At 36.5% G+C, this 21,753-nt stretch overlaps 1 protein-coding gene across 1 annotated transcript; it reads left to right on the top strand.

Annotated features, from left to right (window-relative positions):
- Positions 1-7,984: 7,984 nt before the first annotated feature.
- Positions 7,985-20,937, top strand: lingo4b (leucine rich repeat and Ig domain containing 4b). The gene is made up of 3 exons (XM_084385210.1): positions 7,985-8,467; positions 16,801-16,924; positions 17,835-20,937. The coding sequence occupies exon 3, from the start codon at positions 17,847-17,849 to the stop codon at positions 19,659-19,661; it is 1,815 nt and encodes a 604-aa protein (XP_084241336.1). The 5' UTR covers positions 7,985-8,467; positions 16,801-16,924; positions 17,835-17,846; the 3' UTR covers positions 19,662-20,937.
- Positions 20,938-21,753: the final 816 nt, after the last annotated feature.

Below are 21,753 nucleotides of genomic sequence, written 5' to 3'. Positions count from 1 at the left end.
TGGAATGAAATTCAAATGTATCTAACACCACCACCACTAACAACAAGATAATATTTTAGAGATCCCTTAATCATTAACTAAACCTTACAGTTGCCAGATAGATAGATCCATAATTTTACACAAATAAGAAGTTTTACATGTTGAATTTTGTGCAGCGTTTCCTAAAGTTTTGGTAATTGCTTATATGTTGACGCCAGTTTTTTTTCTTTTTGCCATTGATTTTCATTAGCATTTATACTTCTGCTGGGCTAGTCATAGGCCTACTAACAAAAGAAACAGTCACATCCAGCTTTTCAGGCAATTACATTTCTGTTGGGGATCCTGCAAAAGTATGGATGTAGTGAAGTAATGCACATTTTCTCATCTTAGTTCATAACCTTCTTCAGTAAGTTCATCTTCAGTCATCTCACATTTCCAGTAGGTCAGGTTGTTTTTTTTGCTGGAAAACATATGACTTAAAACTCAACTGATTTGATGGTATCAATAAATAGCACCTCTTTCTGAGCATCATTCTCATGTGGCCCTGTTAGCTTGTCATGAACACCTCCTCTTGTTAGTCAACAACCTGAGTTCCCTGCACAATGTGTCAGTGTATGAGGTCTACACGAAAATTGACACATGATGTCCTATAGGCATGCGGTCAGCACTAAGATATAAATGTATGTCGAGGAAAGTCCCATTAGTGTTAGTTGCTCGTGCTATGTGCAGATTACTCACAAACATACAAGCAAATCCATAAATATCACAGGCCAAAAGCATCATAGCCTGCTGACATGGTGACAAGACTGAGCAGACTAAGAACTATTTCAGCTTTTGTATATGGGGAACAAAAAACATGTGCCAGATTTATTCAATCCACTTTAAACAATGATTAGTTAAGTTTGCACAAATGTTTTGTGTAGTTGCTACTAATTTCAATTCATTGAGCACTTCCCAACTGTAAAACACAGCACTTCTATGAACTCAACACTTTTTGTAGTGTAACAAGACTCTCTTCCTGTACCTTTTTCTGCATTTAAGTAGAGTAAGATTAATGTACACTAAAAAGAAACTTTCGGATATCTTGTTAAATGTAATTTCTTTGGTCAAACACTGTTGAATTAATTTGATATTATTACATATTAACAATACCTGGAAGGAAGGATTGACTTTGACCCAGAAACATTAAATGATTGAAGCATTTGTCAGTAATACACACCTGCTCATTCATGCGTTCACAAAAAATGTGACTTTTTTTTAATCTGATCCTGATCAGAGCCTGTGATGGTGTGTGCGTGCTTAAGTGTCGTTTTTCGAAAGCATTAAGGATTAAGCCTTATATTTCTAAACGTTTTGTGAGTGCAGATATTGTCGGTGTGAACAATTAAATTGTTGTGAAATTATTTCATGTACAATAAACATTATTTTTATTATTTCTATATAGAATTAAAAAGCTCTACGCTTCACAACTGTTGAGTCATGTTACACAGCAAAGATACCTCCCTCCGGTAGCTGTTAGCAGCAAACTCAACATCTGTTTCCTATTACTTTGCATTCCAGTCTAAACACACAGCCAAAGAAGCCCAGAATGCCTTGCTGCAGTCATGTGTCTGTTCCCATGACTATCACGAGACTTTTGATTCAAAGTTTTTTTTTGCAGATTATTGTTCAGAATGAGAACAACAGAACCATGCGTCAAGCTTCCCTTTTTGTATACACGATTGTATATGGTTTATACACTACCAGTCAAAAGTTTGCACACAACTAGCTATACTTTTTTTTTTACATTTGAGAGAAACAGTAAAGTCCTCAAAATTATGAAATAACAGAAATGCAGGTGACCGAAAAATGTTAAACAAATCAAAACTATGTATTTAAGCTACCTCGAAGAAGTCAACCTTTGTTAAGCTTTACACTCTGGGCTTCTTTCAACCAACGTCATGAGGTGCATTCATGATTTAATATTAAATATATAAATATAATATTATATATTATATATTTTAAATATTATTTTCTTTTCTTTTTTCTTTTCTTTTCTTTTCTTTTCTTTTCTTTTCTTTTAGTAAAAAAAAGTGCTGCTGAGGCATTCCATTCATTAATCCCATCACTGGAGCTTGCTTTTGTTTTCCAGTGCCGCCACCATTGATGCATAGATGTGCACATGCTGGGGATTAGAGTTGAGACACAGACGGCCTGGCAAACTATACATTATTGTAGTCTTTGAAGAGCAAGAGCACATTCACAATTTCACAACTGTACCATCTGCCACGTGCACAGGGATCTGAGGGTTTGTGATGGCAGGATTTGACCAATACAAATCAGTGTGCAGCAATTCTAAGCCAAGGTCAGTACAGCATTTGTGAAGGCAGGTCAGAGAGAGTTGTGTAAATGGATAAACAGTAAAAGAGAGAGAGAGAGAGAGATTCTGCTGGGAATGATGTAGATTTCAGAAGGTTGTGCTGGGATAGGAGATAAACATCCTTTTACAATCCTTTTTAAATGTACAATAAACAAAAGCGAATAATCCCAATTCCTGGCTGAATACCAAGGCAGTGCTGCAGAAGACGTGTTAGAAAGGAGAAAACGCTCTGAATGAGAAGTAATTCATTAAAGGGCTCCCATGCATTTTCTGACAAAGCAAACTAAGACAGTGGCAGACAGTACGACATCTTTGGATATAATTAAATATTTCAAATAGATTAATAAGGATAAGGTTTAATATTTTAAAGCTAAATATCTCCATAAATATCTAAAGATAGCTATGTCTGTTAAAAAAAATGTAATTTTCTGTCAGCACCCACTAAGAAAAATGATGTCCGAAAGACGTCTTTTCAATGTCTTTGTTACAAAAATCGGACGTTGAAATGACGTCCACTGAGGAGCCAGAATGAAAGTTTTTATGACGTCTTTTTTTGACGTGTTCTGCACGTCCGATATAGACGTTCATCGAACCTTCGTACAAGGTTAAAACTAGTTCAGATGTGGCCATTGTGGACATATTTCAACATCATTTATGGTCTCATTTAGACATAATTACTTTGACTATTGCTGTCAGATGATCTCAGTGAGAATTAACAGAGGTTTAGATGTTGATATTTGTTTAATTTGAAGTGTCACCATTGTGGTGATCAGTGTTTGCTTTAGTTGGGCTCTTGGTCCCCTTTCTTTTTACTTTAACTTTTATTTGGCTGCTGTAACAGTGTGTTTGTGTAACACAATTGTTGTGGCAGAGAAAGCCTAGAAAAAGTTTGAGGTGTTATCTGCTCAATGTTGATGACGACATAATCATCACAAAATGGGCCTTTAATATTGTGTTTAAAGTTTTGTGTTTATATTTGGCATTCGTAACCACCAACCTTGTGGAACTGCATTATTGGTGCCAAAAGCATTAAAATGATCACTTATTTGAAGGTGTATAAAAAGCATTTGCACATGATGTTTAGAGCAAGTGTATCATATAGTCACACACAGACATCAAGATTGTGCATATGATTCACAACAACGGTGACAATCAAAACAAAAAAGCTTGGGAATTAAGGATGAGTTTTGTACTACGAAAGCTACCCATCATGCATTGCAGCATGAAGCTTTTTTTTTTTAAATTGTCACCATTGTTGTGAATCATATGCTCGCATCAAGTTCAAGGCATTGACGCTTGCTTACAGATCTATCACAGGCTCAGCTCCCTCCTACCTTCACTCACTCCTACGAGCCTACATCCCCACCAGACGCCTACGATCAATCAACAAGCGACGTCTCGTGGTTCCATCACAGAAAGCCACAAGATCACTTTCCAGATCATTCTCATTCACAGTTCCATGCTGGTGGAACACTCTCCCCACCCTCATCCGGAATGCTGAATCCCTGACAACATTCAAAAAACAGCTGAAAACCCATCTCTTCCATGAGCACCTAAACTCATAAAAAAAAAATAATAATAATAAAAAAAAAACCTTTCCCTTAAAATCCCACTTATCATGCTTATGCTACTCTGAATAATGCCTGAACTTCGTATTCTGAACACTTCTTGCGTTGTTGTTGTCTTTTGCCTCTTCATGATGACTCGCTTAATTTAGTCCTGATTTGTAAGTCGCTTTGGATAAAAGCGTCTGCTAAATGACTAAATGTAAATGTAAATGTAAATGTAAATATGCACAATCTTGATGTCTGTGTGTGACTATATGATACATTTGCTCAAAACATCATGCTGTTGAGCACATGCTATTTATACACCTTCAAATAAGTGATCATTTTAATGCTTTTGGCACCAATAATGCAGTTCCACAAGGTTGGTGGTTATAAATGCCAAATATAAATACAAAATTTTAAACACAATATTAGATGCCCATTTTGTGATGATTATGTCATCATCAACATTGAGCTGATAACACCTCAAACTTTTTCTAGGCTTTCTCTGCCACAACAATTGTGTTACACAAACACACTTTTACAGCAGCCAAAGAAAAGTTAAAGTAAAAAGAAAGGGGACCAAGAGCCCAACTAAAGCAAACACTGATCACCACAATGGTGACACTTCAAATTAAACAAATATCAACATCTACCCTCTGTTAATTCTCACTAAGATCATCTGACAGCAATAGTCAAAGTAATTATGTCTAAATGAGACCATAAATGATGTTGAAATATGTCCACAATGGCCACATCTGAACTAGTTTTTAACCTTGTACGAAGGTTCGATGAACGTCTATATCGGACGTGCAGAACACGTCAAAAAAAGACGTCATAAAAACTTTCATTCTGGCTCCTCAGTGGACGTCATTTCAACGTCCGATTTTTGTAACAAAGACATTGAAAAGACGTCTTTCGGACATCATTTTGCCTATTGGGCAGTTTCCAGGGAATGTCTATTAAAAACTGAAAATACATCTGAGTTAAAAACACAGATAATAAAAAAAAAAAAAAAAAAAAATTCACTGTTAATTGCCTTAAACCATTTAAGTTCAAAAACTTAAGTTAGTAATGTGGGTGCATTATTACTATTAACTAAATTAAATATTTTAGTAATTACTATTAAAATTAATGCAAATCTAGTACAATAAATAAAGAATGAAAAATATAAACTAAACAATGCTACTTTGAGTATCTGAAACTCAACTGATTTAAACAGAACAATTAAACCAAAATAAATCAATTTAACTAAAATATCTTGGAGTTAACCATAAGCTATAGCCATAACACATGCATGAGCTAATCACTGCATTGGCAACTACACAGTTACCGCCTTTAAATAAAGCAACATGCCGTCCTCGACCTAAACACAGGCTCTACTCTTCTGCACAATGATAACCTCACAAAACAAAAGAAACACTTTAAATCTCAACAGAACAGAACATTAAACACTAACAGATCTCCCTCATATTCAATAAGGGAGAGTTGGTATAGAGCTAAATTTAAGTGTATTAATGACAAAACACTTTTTAATTAGTACAAAGACTTTGTGGGATCTGAGAATTATACCACTTTATGATGATATCACCATAAAAAATAGCCAACATAACCTTATAAACTTTGAGTTTAGCTTCCTTCGCAGCAAATAATGTTTTTTTCTTAAACACAATGTTAGAAACAGAGAGAAAAAGCTAACAATAAGACAAGGGTCAAGAGCCCAATTAAAGAGAACACTGATCACCATTATGGTAACTTCAAATGAAACATTTTCAGTAGCACATCTAAACCTATGTTAATTCTCAATAAGAACTTTTGTAGATGTATGGCAGAAATAAATTCAAACTGTCCATCAATACATTCATAGCTTTGGAACCGCAAGCTTAAAGGTTGTATCAGCGATTTCAGGCCCAAAAAAGGCCCAAACACAAATGATCACATTCATCTAATCTAACGATCCACTAGCTGCCCGCCCCATAAGCAGGCCGTCAAAAAAACGCGTCTCTGTAGGCAGCCTAGGCTCTGAGATCTGCACACAAAAACAATTGGTTTCACCAACCACTCAAAACCAAAATAAATAGTGTTCCAACCAATCACCGACAGGGGGTGGGTGTTGTGAGGTTTTGCAGCCGTGCACGAGCGGATCGTTAGGAAAGATTAGATGAATGTGATCATTTGTGTTTGGGCCTTTTTTGGGCCTGAAATCGCTGATACAACCTTTAAGCCGAACATGCAAACATGCAAGGACAAACTTTCTGAAACTAACGTGCAACACATAACAACACACATAGACATTTTAAACCTTATTCCGCCCCCAGGCTTTTATCTCCGCGCCCAAAATCTAAACCATCTGTCCCCAGTGTCTGAGGCATTTAATTCAGACAATTTGATCATATTACAGTATCTCTATAGTTGATAACACTATAGTTAGACAGACAGTAACATGAAACGACAAAGGGTTTGGTAAAATAGGCCAGTCTTGTTGTGATGGATTACTTTCGTGAAGTTTAAAGAACTTAGAGCTGCTTAATGAGGATAAAGGTGAATGCTTCCTATATTAGAGACTTTTCTGCACTCAGTCCCTTCTTTCATTTGAAATGTTTTCCCTCTAGTGGCCAGATTTAATTAAAATCTTACAGGCAATGTGGAGAGTGTCACTGTTCTCCCAAACCACTATCTGCTATTCCAGTGCAGATATCTCTGTTTCTATTTTTCTTGCGCTATCCATGGATTGTAATATAAGTAAATAACCATGTGAAAACCTGTTGTCATTTAGGAACATCCTTACTATTATTTTGAACAAATGACAATAACATGACCTGCATGATTCATTGTTTTTTTAGACTAAATATCACACCCCTGTTATGTCATTCATTCATGGTTCATTGGCTGTACAATCCTTGTCATCCTCACTAAAAAAATTGAATAAAATAAAGGATAACATATCATTTTGGTGCTGGTTAATGTTGTGTGATGTCCATTAAAAAGGCACTGAAGTTAGTTAAGAATAAATGCATTCTGAATGTTAGCGATTATGTGGATACTCATGGTTTTTTTCATCATGAAGGGTAAAATCTAGCACAGTCTGATTAACCACAGAGATGTTTTAAGGCAAGTTATATAACACTGTTGTCTCTCCACAGATGGTGAACTCCAAACTTTGTGTATTATAAAATGAAGGTGATTGGCTGTTCTTAAAAATCATTTATTAAAAGCTATTTTAGTTCCTGGGAGATCTGACCCTGATTAGAGGATCTTGTTTGCAGGCCTGCACACATCTGACTTAAAGCCTCATGAAAATAAATAGTGTGATTTATCATTATCTTATCTGCACTGTACTTAGCAAACACCATAAAAAATATAGTTATTTTAACCAAAAAGTATAAAAAAAATAAAGAAAAACCTTATACAGTTAAAAAATATATATTATATTTTAAAAGACAATGAAAATGATTTTTTTTACAAAAAATATTGTTAAATGTATTAAAAGTATTAAAAAAATTCTAATATACTGAGAGAATGTACAAAATACAGTAGGCTATTTAACAAGGCAATAGGCCTACATACTTTTACAGTGCAACATTTTAATATATAAGAGTAATAATTAATAGCAATAAATAATAGGCCTTTTTAAATAAGTAGGCTATATGCAACAAGTAGCCAAGTGATTGCATATTCATGTGGAAATGGGTATTCCCAGAATTCCCTGTGGAACCACTGCAAAGCAAACAGAATTTATTTTAAATGTTGGTCGCCCATTTTTAGACAATTTATGTGCCCTGTTGCCTTTTAGTTGATGTTTATAGCATGTTATGACTAAATCTGAGTCATTCCATAATTCTTGTAATATTGTCACATTTTTACAGTAGGCCTAAAGGTCTCTCAACCACGGATGCCAGCCTTTTACTTTTTTTTTTCTTTTTTTTTAAGTAGACTCATTTCAGTTTGGGATTTTGTTCTCTTTTCTACAAAATACCAAGCAATTAAAACCAGTTTACCACAAAAAGTCACACTGTGAGCATTTGTATCGAATAAATCGACTAAAGTAAACATGTGTCCCATGAGATGTTTTCAACCATCCACAAGCCACGAGTCTCACTCAGGCAACCATCTGCTGCTTTACCTAAATCCGGAGATTTGGCCAAGCCTCACAAATATCTGTCATTCTCTCAGAGTGCCCTCACGAGTGTTATCCTTCATCAGCTCTGCTGAATAGACCAGTAAACACCGATCTGCTCTTTAAACCGCTGGGGTTTGGATGTTCACTCGTATTGAAACGGGCAGGTGGGAGTTGGAAGTTAGAGGAGCGAGTGCAGAGGAGCGTCAGTACGGAGAACAGCCTACCTAAATTAAGGTTACAATTATCCTACTAGACCCCGGAGGGATGTGTCGTAGACAGGAGGAATTAATGAAGAAACAAAGCGATTAAAAACATTCGGGTCTTGTCTCAAGACAGACTCGTCGTCTTTCTGAGCACGATGTTAGAGGACATTATGCAGAAGTGAGGAAACTGCGAACCGAGATGGACAAAGACTTGGAGAGCTATGAAATCGCTGCCATGCAGATAATGTGAGGGGAGCGGGTGAGTTCCGCTTTGTGTTTTCTTCTGATAGTTTACTTTATATTCAAAGTAATGTTTGTTTGGTGTTCTTCAAGGTTATGACTAATTTTGAAGTTTGGATGTCAAAACATAGCCCGTTGTCTATTACATTATTTTAAGCTGAACAACAGACATTAAAGTTAAACGACTCTTGCTGTAGACTCTTGTTGTAATCACAATATGTGAGGAATTTCATTCTAACACTATGGTTCCCAATGTAAAGACGATATTGTGGATGTACATGGTCAGTTTGATGTGTTCTTATACATAGGCTGTTAACGTTTCTTTAAAAAACAAAAAAATATGATTCAAAATCATTTTCTTAAAATATCAGGTAGTGTGTAAAGCTGGAATAGTAAATTGAGTAGAGATGGATTGATTAATTAGACTCAATGACTATAGATAGATAGATAGACAATGACAATAGATAGATAGATAGATAGATAGATAGATAGATAGATAGATAGATAGATAGATAGATAGATTGACCAATCAGACTTAATGACAGATAGATAGATAGATTATTGATTGATTGATTGATTGATTGATTGATTGATTGATTGACCAATTAGATTCAATGACTCTAGATAGATAGATAGATAGATAGATAGATAGATGATTGATTGATTGACTGACCAATTAGATTCAATGGCTCTAGATAGATAGATAGATAGATAGATAGATAGATAGATAGATAGATAGATAGATAGATAGATAGATAGATAGATGATTGACTGACCAATTAGATTCAATGGCTCTAGATAGATAGATAGATAGATAGATAGATAGATAGATAGATAGATAGATAGATAGATAATGACTCTAGATTATATATATATATAGACTAATTGATTGATTGATTGACTAATTACTCAATGACACAGATAGATAGATAGATAGTTAGATAGTTAGATAGATAGATAGATAGATAGATAGATAGATAATGACTCTAGATTAGATATATATATAGATAGACTGATTGATTGATTGATTGACTAATTACTCAATGCCACAGATAGATAGATAGATGATTGTTTGACTGACCAATTAGATTCAGTAACAATAGATAGATAGATAGATAGATAGATAGATAGATAGATAGATGATTGTTTGACTGACCAATTAGATTCAATGACAATAGATAGATAGATAGATAGATAGATAGATAGATAGATAGATAGATAGATAGATAGATAGATAGATAGATAGATAGATGATTGTTTGACTGACCAATTAGATTCAATGACAATAGATAGATAGATAGATAGATAGATAGATAGATAGATAGATAGATAGATAGATAGATAGATGATTGTTTGACTGACCAATTAGACTCAATGACACAGATAGATAGATAGATAGATAGATAGATAGATAGATAGATAGATAGATAGATAGATAGATAGATATAGTTGTTTCTTAGTTTGTTTAAGCCCATTTGATAGGGCCAGATTTTTTTTGGGAGGCAAACAACTAAAAATAGCAGTCAGGGGCACCATGGTCAGCTGGCATTGTGTGCAGCATTCGCATTCCCGCATGGTCACTGAGGTTTCAGAGGCCCCTGGCAGTCATGGCTGTCTTAATTAGAAATAATCAATCTGAGCAAGTTCTGTCTAATGAGATTTCAAACAGGATCCCACATCCCGCATGATGTGCAGCACTGTAAATTCCTGTCGTGCACTCGTGAACCAGCACTGAAGGAGCGCAAGCTTTGGGGCCGGTCCAGACGAGCACTTTAATCAGAAGCGTTGTAATGCACAGCAGGGCCTGATTTATCACCAGTTGATGGGGCGGAGCGGTAAAAGCACTTACTTGATCACTGGTTTGTTTTGCTTGGTCACTCGACATTCTCATCATGCCCTCATATATCGGCATGTGATTTATGAGGTCTGCCGCTATGAAGTCATTTTGGAGTGGGGTTTAATATCACTGAATAGGTGCAGATGCCCTGTCTTTTTAATAATGCACAGCAGTTACATTTGAACTAAATTTGAGATTTGTGGCCCTGATAAGTCCGCCTCACATTGTGAGCATCATCCTGGTTCTTTGTGTAATCCTGCTGCCCTAAAACGGACCTATTTAGGACCGCTTAGACAGTGAACTATCCAGGCCACCATATGACCCTGCTAATGGGTGTCCTGTATTACAGCACACAACCAGATGAAGAGATCTCACTGGTGAACTCTCCCTACAGACCAGACCCATCTTTTAACTAAGCAATAGCCGTGCTGTTTCATTTTTTTATTTTTTATTTTTTTAAAGAATGTTTCATTTAAGAGCTGGATCTGTGACCCTGGATGGTAGGCAATCTGTCAGCACTACTGGGTTTCAATGCCAATTGATGGATTAAAATCTATGGACGTCTAATACATGGGCGAAGCAGATTCTGTGCTTTTCACAGATGACATATGAGCTTAAACCACATCCATATGTGTGAACTCTCACAATCACACAAAAAATCAATGGACTCGTATACTTGATTTATACTCTCTGCTTCAAGACACGTTGCATCAATGGAATGAAATCTGAATCCAGGCCCTCACTAAACAAATTATCTCCATCCCACCAGCATGTCCATCTACTGAATTTCAGATGCTTTTGGCGCTGCATGTTTCACAGGTTTATATATATAGTATAAATGCATATGTTTGTAATCTTTTGTCTTTTAAAATGAACAATTAACTTGTGCAATGCACATATGCAGTGACCTAGTTACATTAATGCATTCAGTTTAGCCTGAAGTGACCTCATTTGTGTGTCCTTGAAAAGTTACTGTTAAAGTCATTTTAAAACACTCATGCACATACAGTATGTGTGTTGCCTTCTGGCAGGCAGTAACATGTGAGATGATGATCTCGTGTTCATTTTTCCATAGATACATTTATTTTGCTTTACATTTTAATGTCTTTGGGTTACACAATGTACACGCACTGAATGAAGTGACCAGCACAAAGCTGAATTATCATAATCTGTCCTTCAGACTGTTGTTATCCCAGCGTGACCTCTCTCAGCTGCTCCACATAATCATAAAAAACAGTGAAAGCATGAACATTTTTATTGGTTTGACCAAGTAAAATATACACAACATATTAGATATTGTTTTCTGTGCTAAATACTTATAGCAATTATTTGTCTATAATTGTCTATCATTTTTAAATAGTTTTATTTCTGATTTCTGGCGCAAATTTAAATAATGATTATATTACAATAACAATACATACGCATAAAAATACACAATAACAATACAAATGTTTAAATTCCAAAATAATCATTTCAAGGGATACACTGAGATAATCATGTTCATGTTATGGCTGATAAAAGATAAATGTTACAATATCAAAACACAATTTAATATTTAATACTTTTTTGTCTAAATAAATAAACCTAAAAGACCTAAACATTTTAAATGCTACAAGTGGATTTAGGCATCACAAAATTATAATGTACAGTATATGAAAATCTGATATTTTTTCATTTTAAACAGTGTTATTAAATGTTTTTAAAGTTTAACTTAAAGTGAGCATTAGATGATGGCAAAGGCAATCTAAATGTAAAAATAGGGAAATGAGCAGGCTCATTATCTTTAAAAAAAAAAAAATCGAAGTTGTTAACCATAATTCAATCAATAGTTTAATAATTAAACTAGTAGTGTGCATGGTGGTTTGCTGTTCCCAGGGAAACTATAATCTGATAAGGTGTTAATGGTGTTGTACACAAAACCAAGACATTGGCAAACAACCACCACTAAGGTAGCAAAATCAGTCACACTTTAACAGAGGCTGAGACTATAAATGCTTGTTTTATATGCTACACATGCAAACACACAATGGATATGTTTTGTAAACTTTCAGCAAAGGTGGATTACAGAAGGATGAGCAGAAGCGTCTTGTAAATTCACTGTGGGCTTGAAATGCAAACACTTTGAGGAAGCATCTGTGTTTTGTGCATCCAAGTGTGAACCTCACCTTCTCTGTAATATTTATTTTTCCATTCCCCGGGCAAGCTCGAAAGGGAACAAATACTCCATGTCCTGAAGATCTGTCATCATGTCCCATAGCTAAACAACACCTGTTTCTGAAAGCTTTGAATACTTGCGTTCATTCCCATGGCTTTATTCTGTGGCGGGGTTGGAAGGCCAGGGGCCATAAACAGCCTCTTTCTCACTTTGATGCAATTGTTGCTGTGAAGAACTGATGTGAGGAATTCTAATTGGAGATTGGAGAGTGGCTCAGGGTAGTTTCCCCCCCGGCTGGGACGAGAATAGCACGGGCTCCAAGAGGCAGGTGAACCACATTCCCTGGCTGCACTCAGAGGTTAGAGGTCATGCTAAACATGCAGGTTGGAGACCTCTGATATTGTCACTGAAGAGGTCCTGAAACTTTAGACACTGTTGTAAGGTAAAATAAAGGGTAAAAATAAACTATCTTGTGGTTTTGGCTGACATTTTGTGAATATCCTGTAATGTTGAAAGTTAATTTTCATTTCAAAATGGCTGGATTCCCTCATCCTTTTGCTCTGCGCATCCTTCCCTTGACCTTTCTCAGTAAAATACACAGTTAAAGCTCAATAATACTTTATTTTCTTACTGTTATAAGCCCTTCTGCATGCCTAGAGCCAGTGAAGTGCAAATTGGAGTCTGTCTGCAGAGGCTTTAAGTGTTGTGTTTACTAATGGAGTCAGGGGAACAGCTACAGCAGCAGTGGAAAGCTTTTGCCCCCCTTTTATAGTATCTGGCAGATGTCCATGTCAGTTATTGTAACCTAATGAAGCCTGTCTGACCCTGATGAGTTTTGACTGTTGATGTGAAAGTATGAAAATCCGGCCTGAAATGACTAAAACAACACATTATTCGGGTGTGTTCAGCTTAGTGAGGGCTGGCTAACTGTGATGACATTGCATCAGATCGACAAGGGCACACTCAATGTTTGGCAGAGTGTTGATTGTTAGATAAGAGCATTGCCAAAGCTGGAATGTAGGACGGTCCTGTATGTGATTATGCAAAAGGCATCTTATTGGGTTTGGGCCACAAATTAGAATTTTAACAATGTTAATGAAAAAAAATATGTGCATGGTTTAAAGGGGTGGTATAATGCCCTTTTCACAAGATGTAAAATAAGTCTTTTATAAATAAGTGTGTATGTGAAGTTTTTGCTCAAAATACCCCACAGATATTTTTATGAAGCATGTTAAAAGTCGCCACTTTTTGAGGGTGAGCAAAAACACACCGTTTTTGTGTATGTCCCTTTAAATGCAAATGAGCTGCTGCTCCCAGCACAGAGGGCGGAGCTTCAACAGCTTGTGTCCTTTTGCCTCACACAAACATGCACTGGAAATTTCAAAAACTTTTAACCTTTTATGTTCAAACCGAAGTCAGAAAGATGAAATGACTACATGTAGACAACATTTCTGAATGGGTAGTTATGAATTTGTGTAGCTTATGTGTAGTTATCCTCTAGTCATTAATTAGCATATTCTGTCTTGATAATCTATAAATCGCATTCCCGGGGGCGGGTTTTATTTAAATTTTAGGGTTAGTGATGTCACTAACCCGGTAGGAATGTTGTGTAGTCCCTACCAGCCATTGTTGTAGTCCTTAAAAAGTCATTTCTTTAAAAGCAAATATCTCCCTTTGCTTTGAACTTTGTGCGTTGTAACTTTGCAGATGTTGTTTATGCTCAAACAGCAACATGATACACTAACTAAAGTTAAAAAAGTGAAATCATATTCAACCACCCCTTTAAAATAAATAAGAATATAAAATATTTATATTTTATATAAATGTATATTAATGTATTTTATAAATTAATATGCAGTAAGAATAAAGCAAAATATAAACACACAATAAATACACACACACACATATATATATATATATATATATATATAAAAAAAAAAAATTAAAATATGGATATTTAAAATTTTTATTTATTTTAAAACACAAATACAAATAAAGGCATAGGAAAACGGTTTTACTATGAGGCATCTTGGGTTTGGGCCATCAAAAAGTAATATATATATATATATATATATATATATAAAAATATGAATAAAATATAAACAATTTATTTTAACCATAAATGCTATATATAGAGATTTTGTACAGAACAAGAAAAATATTTTTCATTGAAAGCAATCTCAAAGCCAGCTGTCGAGATGTTTTAGCATTAAAATCATGAGATCAAAATCACTTATGCTAAGTTTTCTTGCTCTTATTAATAGCAATCAAGATGAGCTTAGTTGTCAGACAGTGTGAAAATGCCATATAGGCAAGCAGCAAGACACAGAGCAAGAGTTTTGTCACCTCCATGTTCAGATCTCCTACACCTGCTGCACTGTGTCTTTCACAAGACGACAGAGAGGGATTCACACCCTTAATTTGTGTAAGCCAGGCTCTCTGCTGTGTGGAAAACCAATATGGTGTCAAAACAGCCAAGCCAATAGTGATTCTCTCTCCCTCCTTTGGCTATAGATACGCCATTATGAGTCAGCTTAGCTGGCCAGTATAAGGCCTTTGTGTGGAGACTGGGGACGACACTGAACTGGAGAACTCAGAGAAACAAGTCAACCTCATTTAAGTGTTTTTTAGCAGGAACAGGTTCAAAATAGAGGCTTTGTGTGTAAACAGGAGAACAAGAAAATCCCAGACCAATGTGAATAGGCTATATTAAGCAAGCAAGCAGTGGGAGAGGTGTAATGCAAGGCTGGTAGGACTTTGTCACGACAAGGTAGGAGTTTGTACCCATTTCATTCAGTTAATGCGTATGCAAAAATGTGTACAAATACTGTGTATAACTATGATATATTAAGCATTTTAATTCCAATTTAGTTCTTCTGTTAAACACAAATAGAAGATATTTTGAAGAACCAAGCATTTTCTGGTCCCCGTTGACTTCCATAGTATATATTTTTTTTCATACTATGGAAATCAATGGGGACCAGCAGCTGTTTGGTTACCCACATTCTACTTTTGTGTTCAACATAAGAAAGAAACTAATACAGGTTTAGAACAACTTGAGGGAGAGTAAATGATGACAACATTTTCATTTTTGGGTGAACTATCCCTTTAAGTAGTTTGTTAATTGTCACCTTTACTGAGGTTTATGTGTGAAGTATTGAGGTTGTATATAATAAATTGAAGCATCTTTATGATGCAAAATGTTTTCTGAGGCAAAGACTCGCAAGCTGTATTTCCCTTTAGAGGTGATTCATGAATAAAAACTGCATGATAAAGATAAATAAATTCTTGTGCTGCTTATTGACATTTGACAGGAGACATTTAACGTCCAGTGAACAAACAAATCCAAATAGGCTAAATTACTGAGGATAACTGCACTTATTGAAAGAACAAATCTCATTCTCATCTCAATCACGTTGCCTTGATTTCCTTTTTCAGTACAAAGCTAAACATCCTAGGTGTGTAAGGTTCTCTCAAAACCCACATTGCTATAATATTACATTATATTTCAGATAATGAATTACTCTTGATTTAGACTGCATGTTGAATTCAGTCCAGTGTGTGCAGTCCAGTGTTTTTCTCTGGGCTCTGATGGGTCGTTTGGCTCAGCTCAGTCCATTAAACTGAAGCAGAGTCAACGTCTGTCCATGCTGAGTGGGTAATTCCTAATTTGTGTCTAGGTCTCTGCACCTGCGCCCTGTGACATAAGGTTAAGCTGGACTATAGTGAAAGTGCCCTGCACACACCTGTCCTCTCACATCAGACCCTCTAGAGAAGTAAATGCAGAGGGCTGGAGCGAAATAAGCATGTTACCGTGCAGCTGTCACCTGTCTCATCATTTCTATTTACTGTCAGGGTTATGTTTAGGTCTGTTTAGTTTTGTATTCAGTCAGTTATTTGTTCCCGTTTTGCCAGTGTTCTCTGTTCCCTAATTAGTTTCCTTATTTGTTTCTACGCACAGTTCTTTCTGTTCAGTGTTCGGTCTCGTTTACGTTTACGTTTAAGTGTGGTTAGACTTGTTATATCTCCTGTGGTTTTCCTGAAGTGATTGTTGAGTTTATTAAATACTATTTCCTTGAATCTCATTGTGCCGTGCGCCGTGCGTGTTAAGCCACACCGAATCGTTACATTTACCTAATGAGTGCGCATTTAAATGACACACATACATTTTGCTGTCTCGTACTGTTGTCTCGTCACTGTTGTCCTTCATCAGAATTGGATGAAAAGCTGTTCTACAACTTCAGTTGTGTCTGGATCAGTCGGTCTGTCTAAAAGCAGAGGATTAAAGAGATTGTTAGCACAAATCATCATAAATCAGTCTCAATATTTCTTGCTGTTTTTTCTCTTCTCTCTGCTTTAGGCTTTTGGAAGTGTGACGTAATGTCTAAATGTGACTAAATGCATCTCCAACGAACACTGAGCCCGACATAGATACCATCCTGAAAATATCTGGTTATGAGAACTGGCACTACAAAAGTCCCTTGGTAAGTATAACTAGACAAATAAAAAATATGAGTTATGGGTAAAGCAGCAACGTTTGTCTTCTAATTCAATAATTTTACATCTATAGCTCTTGAAAATGCTTATTTTAGATGCAGAATAATACTTAGTAGTACTTACAATAGTACCGTTCCATTGTGATTGATCAAGATGCATTTGGGTCAATAACAAAACACTCATTTTCATTTTTTTTTTTTTTTTTTTGGATATCTATTAATTTATTCAAAAAACATTATAAAAAATTTCTAAAATAAACATATTATGCATCTCAAACATACAATTACTTCTCTTCTATGATGAGCATATTTTCAATTTCTGAATTTAAATTAACACTGATATTTTGGGGAGAGATAAAGTCAGATATGTCAGGGTAATAAAACGTGATGAAAATAATGTCATAATGAAAAAAAGCCTAATTAAAATAATGAAATTCTTGAAAAGAAAACCTTATATATCTATTGCTATTCATTTTTAGAAAAAATATTTTAACAAAACTGATTCAATACTTATTAACAGTTAAGAAGATCGTTTTTAACTTTGGTGAGATTTTTTGTGATATGTACATTTTTATTAGCAGTCCTTAAGGATTGTGCCTTTTTGTATGCTTGAAACAACCAGATATTTGTACATTAGGTAATCAAGCATTGTTCTTATATTTCAGTGTTTGTATTCTATATATTTAAAAACGTTTTTGAAAATAGCAATTAAAACAATCAGTACATTTTTTTTTCAATTTAATGACTTGTGTGACCATCAAGTATTCCTTTCCTAAACTTCTTCAGTGATTCAAAAGGTTTTTCAAAACCCCATGAAACCAACAAGAATACACAGATTACAACTTGACATTATGATTTTAATTGTGGACACACTTATATGTCATTTTCTTTTTTGCAGGAAGGAGGTAAGATGTTCATGGATCTGTGTGGCCAGCGGGGCGCATGGACAGTCCTGCTGCTGTGGTGCCTAAACCTATCAGCTGCTGACCTCACCTGCCCGCAGAAATGCACTTGTTACCGTGACACGTTGGAGGTCAACTGCTCCTCAAGACACCTGACGGGTGTGCCTGAGGGGTTACCCAACAATGCCAAACGCTTAGACCTTTCAAGAAACCAACTGAAAACGCTGGCTAGGCGTCAGTTCTCCGGCCTGTCAAAGCTTGAGGACCTGGACCTGAGTGAGAACATCATCTCCATGATTGAGGTGGAAACATTTCAGGGGCTGAAGAACCTGCGATACTTGAGGATAAAGAACAACCGCCTGAAGATCCTCCCGGTCGGGGTCTTCTCCGGCCTCTCCAACCTTCAACGTCTGGACATCAGTGAGAATGAGATCCTGGTTTTCCTGGATTACACATTCCGGGACATGACTAACTTACAGCAGCTCGATGCAGGAGAAAACGACCTGGTGTTTATCTCGCAGCGGGCTTTTGTTGGGCTGCAGGCGCTGAAGGAGCTGAACGTGGACCGCAGCAATCTGACCTCCATCCCCACTGAGGCTCTGTCGCAACTTCAGAGCTTGACCAAGCTGCGCCTGCGCAAGCTGACCATAAGCGTGTTGCCCAACAATGCCTTTCGCCGACTGCACCAGCTGCGCACATTGCAGATCCTCCACTGGCCTTCTCTGGAGACGTTACATAGCAACAGCCTGGTTGGTCTCAACCTCACCACTTTAGTTTTAAGCAACTGTAACCTTAGCTCTGTACCTTACGCTCCACTGCGCCATCTCGCTTACCTGCGGTACCTCGACCTGTCCTACAACCCCATCACCTCCATACAAGGCAACTTGCTTGGGGAGCTTCTGCGGCTGCAAGAGTTGCACCTGGTAGGTGGGAGCCTGTTACGTATTGAGCCAGCTGCCTTCAGGGGTCTGGTCCACTTTCGTCTGCTCAATGTGTCCTCGAATCGTCTGACGACATTGGAAGAAAGTGTCTTCCACTCGGTAGGGAACTTGCAGACACTGCGGCTGGACAGAAACCCGTTGGCTTGTGACTGCAGGCTACTCTGGGTTGTGCGACGACGTCGGAGACTGGATTTCGATGGCCGCCAACCCACCTGTTCGGCTCAGAATCAGCACAAGAAGGCATTTCGTGACTTTTCCGAGGCTGATCTTCCGGTTATATTTACGTGCAGACGAGCGCAGATTCTGGACCGCCAGCTGCAGGATGCGAGTGTGTTGGAGGGCGTGAGCATACGGTTTGACTGCAGAGCCGAGGGCTATCCGTCGCCTTCTATTACCTGGCTGTCAGCCCAGCAGACTGCACTTAGCTCTGTCGGGAGAGTACGAGTGCTTGCTAATGGAAGTTTAGAAGTGCGTTATGCCCAAGTACAAGACAGTGGAACGTATCTGTGCACTGCAGCTAATGCAGCGGGGAACGACAGCATCTCCGTGAGTCTGCAAGTGGAGGGGCTCCCACAAAACCGCACCGCATCGTATTTCTCAGACGAGGGATGGATGGAAACTTCATTGCCTCCTTCTACTAACTCCTCCACACGAGTGTCAAGTCCTTACCCGTTTGATGCTAAAACTCTCATCATTGCTACCACCATGGGATTTCTCTCTTTCCTCAGCTCTGTGGCGATCTGTTTCGTGTTTATGTTCTTCTGGAGTCAGAGCAAAGGACAGATAAAACACACTGCCACTATAGACTTTGTGCCACGATCATCCATGGGTGGAGGTGGAGATGGTGGGGACACTGGGAGATTCACAATGAAGCTTATTTGAGCTGGAATAGAGAATAACTGGTCATGGTTACAATTAGTTGAGCCTTTAAAACTGTAGTAACTCTTAAAGTTGCAGCTTGCCATCACAGCAAGGTACAAAGCCTTATGATGCCTGGTTGACTTTCATGTAAATAGGTACAGTATAGTAACTCATCTTTATAATAATCTCATTCATATTTGGACATTAATGTAAGTAGGTTTAACTTCTCTTTTTTAATAATATTTTAGCTGAAAAGTTAGATTATTATCAAATTTAAGATAAGTAAGGTAGTATCGTGGCTTGAGCAATTCCAAAGTCTGAAGATAAACAACAAACAAATTTTCTTACTGTCCGATAGTAATAATTCGTTTCTATAAAATATTCATAATAATAATAATTAGATATAACTTTTATTTACTATTAACTATTATTAATAGTAAATAGTTTTAAAAATGTAACTACATTTATTTACTAATAAATGATATATAGCCTATATACACACACAATCACACATAGTATAGTGACTAATAAATAATTAAGCAACTGTTGGATATTATTTTGGTGTGCCCTCGATTTGGTTTGTCATTTTTTTAGGCTCACAGCTCTTAGTATAATGAATAAAATCTCTTCCTTTGTAAGGCCTCAGGCACAGTTAGCCTTTAGAGATATTCATTTCACTGCCAAATTAAACCAGAACACGCCATGCGATGATGCATTTCACAACAGTTACAATACAGTTTTAGAACTTGTAATATTGTTGCACAAATGTATATGCAAAAGACTGAAAAAACCCATAGATCTATATATGTCTTAACAGCCTATTTACATCTATTGTAGTTTGTAGAAATTAAAACATTGCAACAGGAAATAAATGAATTTAACTAATAATAATTTTTTTAAAGTTAAGGATTTTAAATGGACGATAAGTTATTGAAATGGACTGCTGTATTATATATTGTGTGTGATATTGTACATTACAGATGTTATATTTATAGGTTGCAGTAAGATTACAAAAACTTTGCAAGGTCATTCAGAAATGTCTTTTATGCTTCTTCTTTTTTTCATTTTTTTTTTAAATAAACATCATCAAGTGATGTTATGCCATGCCAGTGACTCTTATGGCTATGCACAAATGGCTATGTCACGATTGCACACACACATGGTTATTTACCTAAGATGCTTTGCAATTTATGTAATGTTATATTTCCACATTTTGATGTTTTTGCTAATGCATTTGTAAGTTACAATATTTTGCATTGGATCATTAAAGACTATGCAAGTCTGCCTGTTCAGAAAACCATCTTGTCTCACTATTTTTACTCCACATGGCTCCATTTTAAACCTCCTCATTAAAAATTCAAGCACATTTCTAGGTAAATTTCTGAGTCCTGAAAGCCTGAACAATTTAGATACTGTGATCATATCCCTTTGTTACTCTGGTGCATGCAGTGTAAAATTGTCCAGATGTAAGCTCCATCTGTTTCATCAAGGCAGCACCTATAACCTTGAGTGGCTGCAGTTTTTCTGTAGCTCATCTGATTGTGGAGGATAAATTACATGAGATTATCTGCATCAGTCACTGTCTTGTTTGTTAAACGGAGAAATAATTGTCTCCTGCTGCCTCTCATCTGATTACCTACGATTAATGTTTTGATTTTACACAATTTATGCCATTCATTCAGTCTAATAACAAAGTCAAATTGATACGTGATAGGTATGTTTTATTACACTGATGACGGATTATTGTCTGAGAGTACAGGAAGAGACGGGGAACTCGCAGTGGTGTTTTAGTCAGGCTGTCGTTTTGTTGGACAGACAGTTCTCAAGCTTTAACTGGATTCTGCTGAGAGAGAGAGAAAGAGAGCGAGAGAGTGAGAGTAAATAATTTCTGCTGTTGCCCAGAATAACCCAGAAAAAAAGATGATAATCACGTGTATGACCAGTGGTTTAAACCCTTTAGGATTACCTCTAGATATCTCAATCTGTTATATAGGTCTGTCTGGCTACGGGCGTACTATGATCAAATAAAAATGCGTTGCAATTAAACTACAACTAAACTAAATAATAATACAGTTAAATAATCATTTTATTAAGATGAGAATGTTGTCACGTT

Source organism: Rutilus rutilus (genome assembly GCF_951802725.1).
Source record: "Rutilus rutilus genome assembly, chromosome: 17".
Taxonomy (NCBI): domain Eukaryota; kingdom Metazoa; phylum Chordata; class Actinopteri; order Cypriniformes; family Leuciscidae; genus Rutilus; species Rutilus rutilus.
This window is presented reverse-complemented; position numbering and strand designations above follow the sequence as displayed.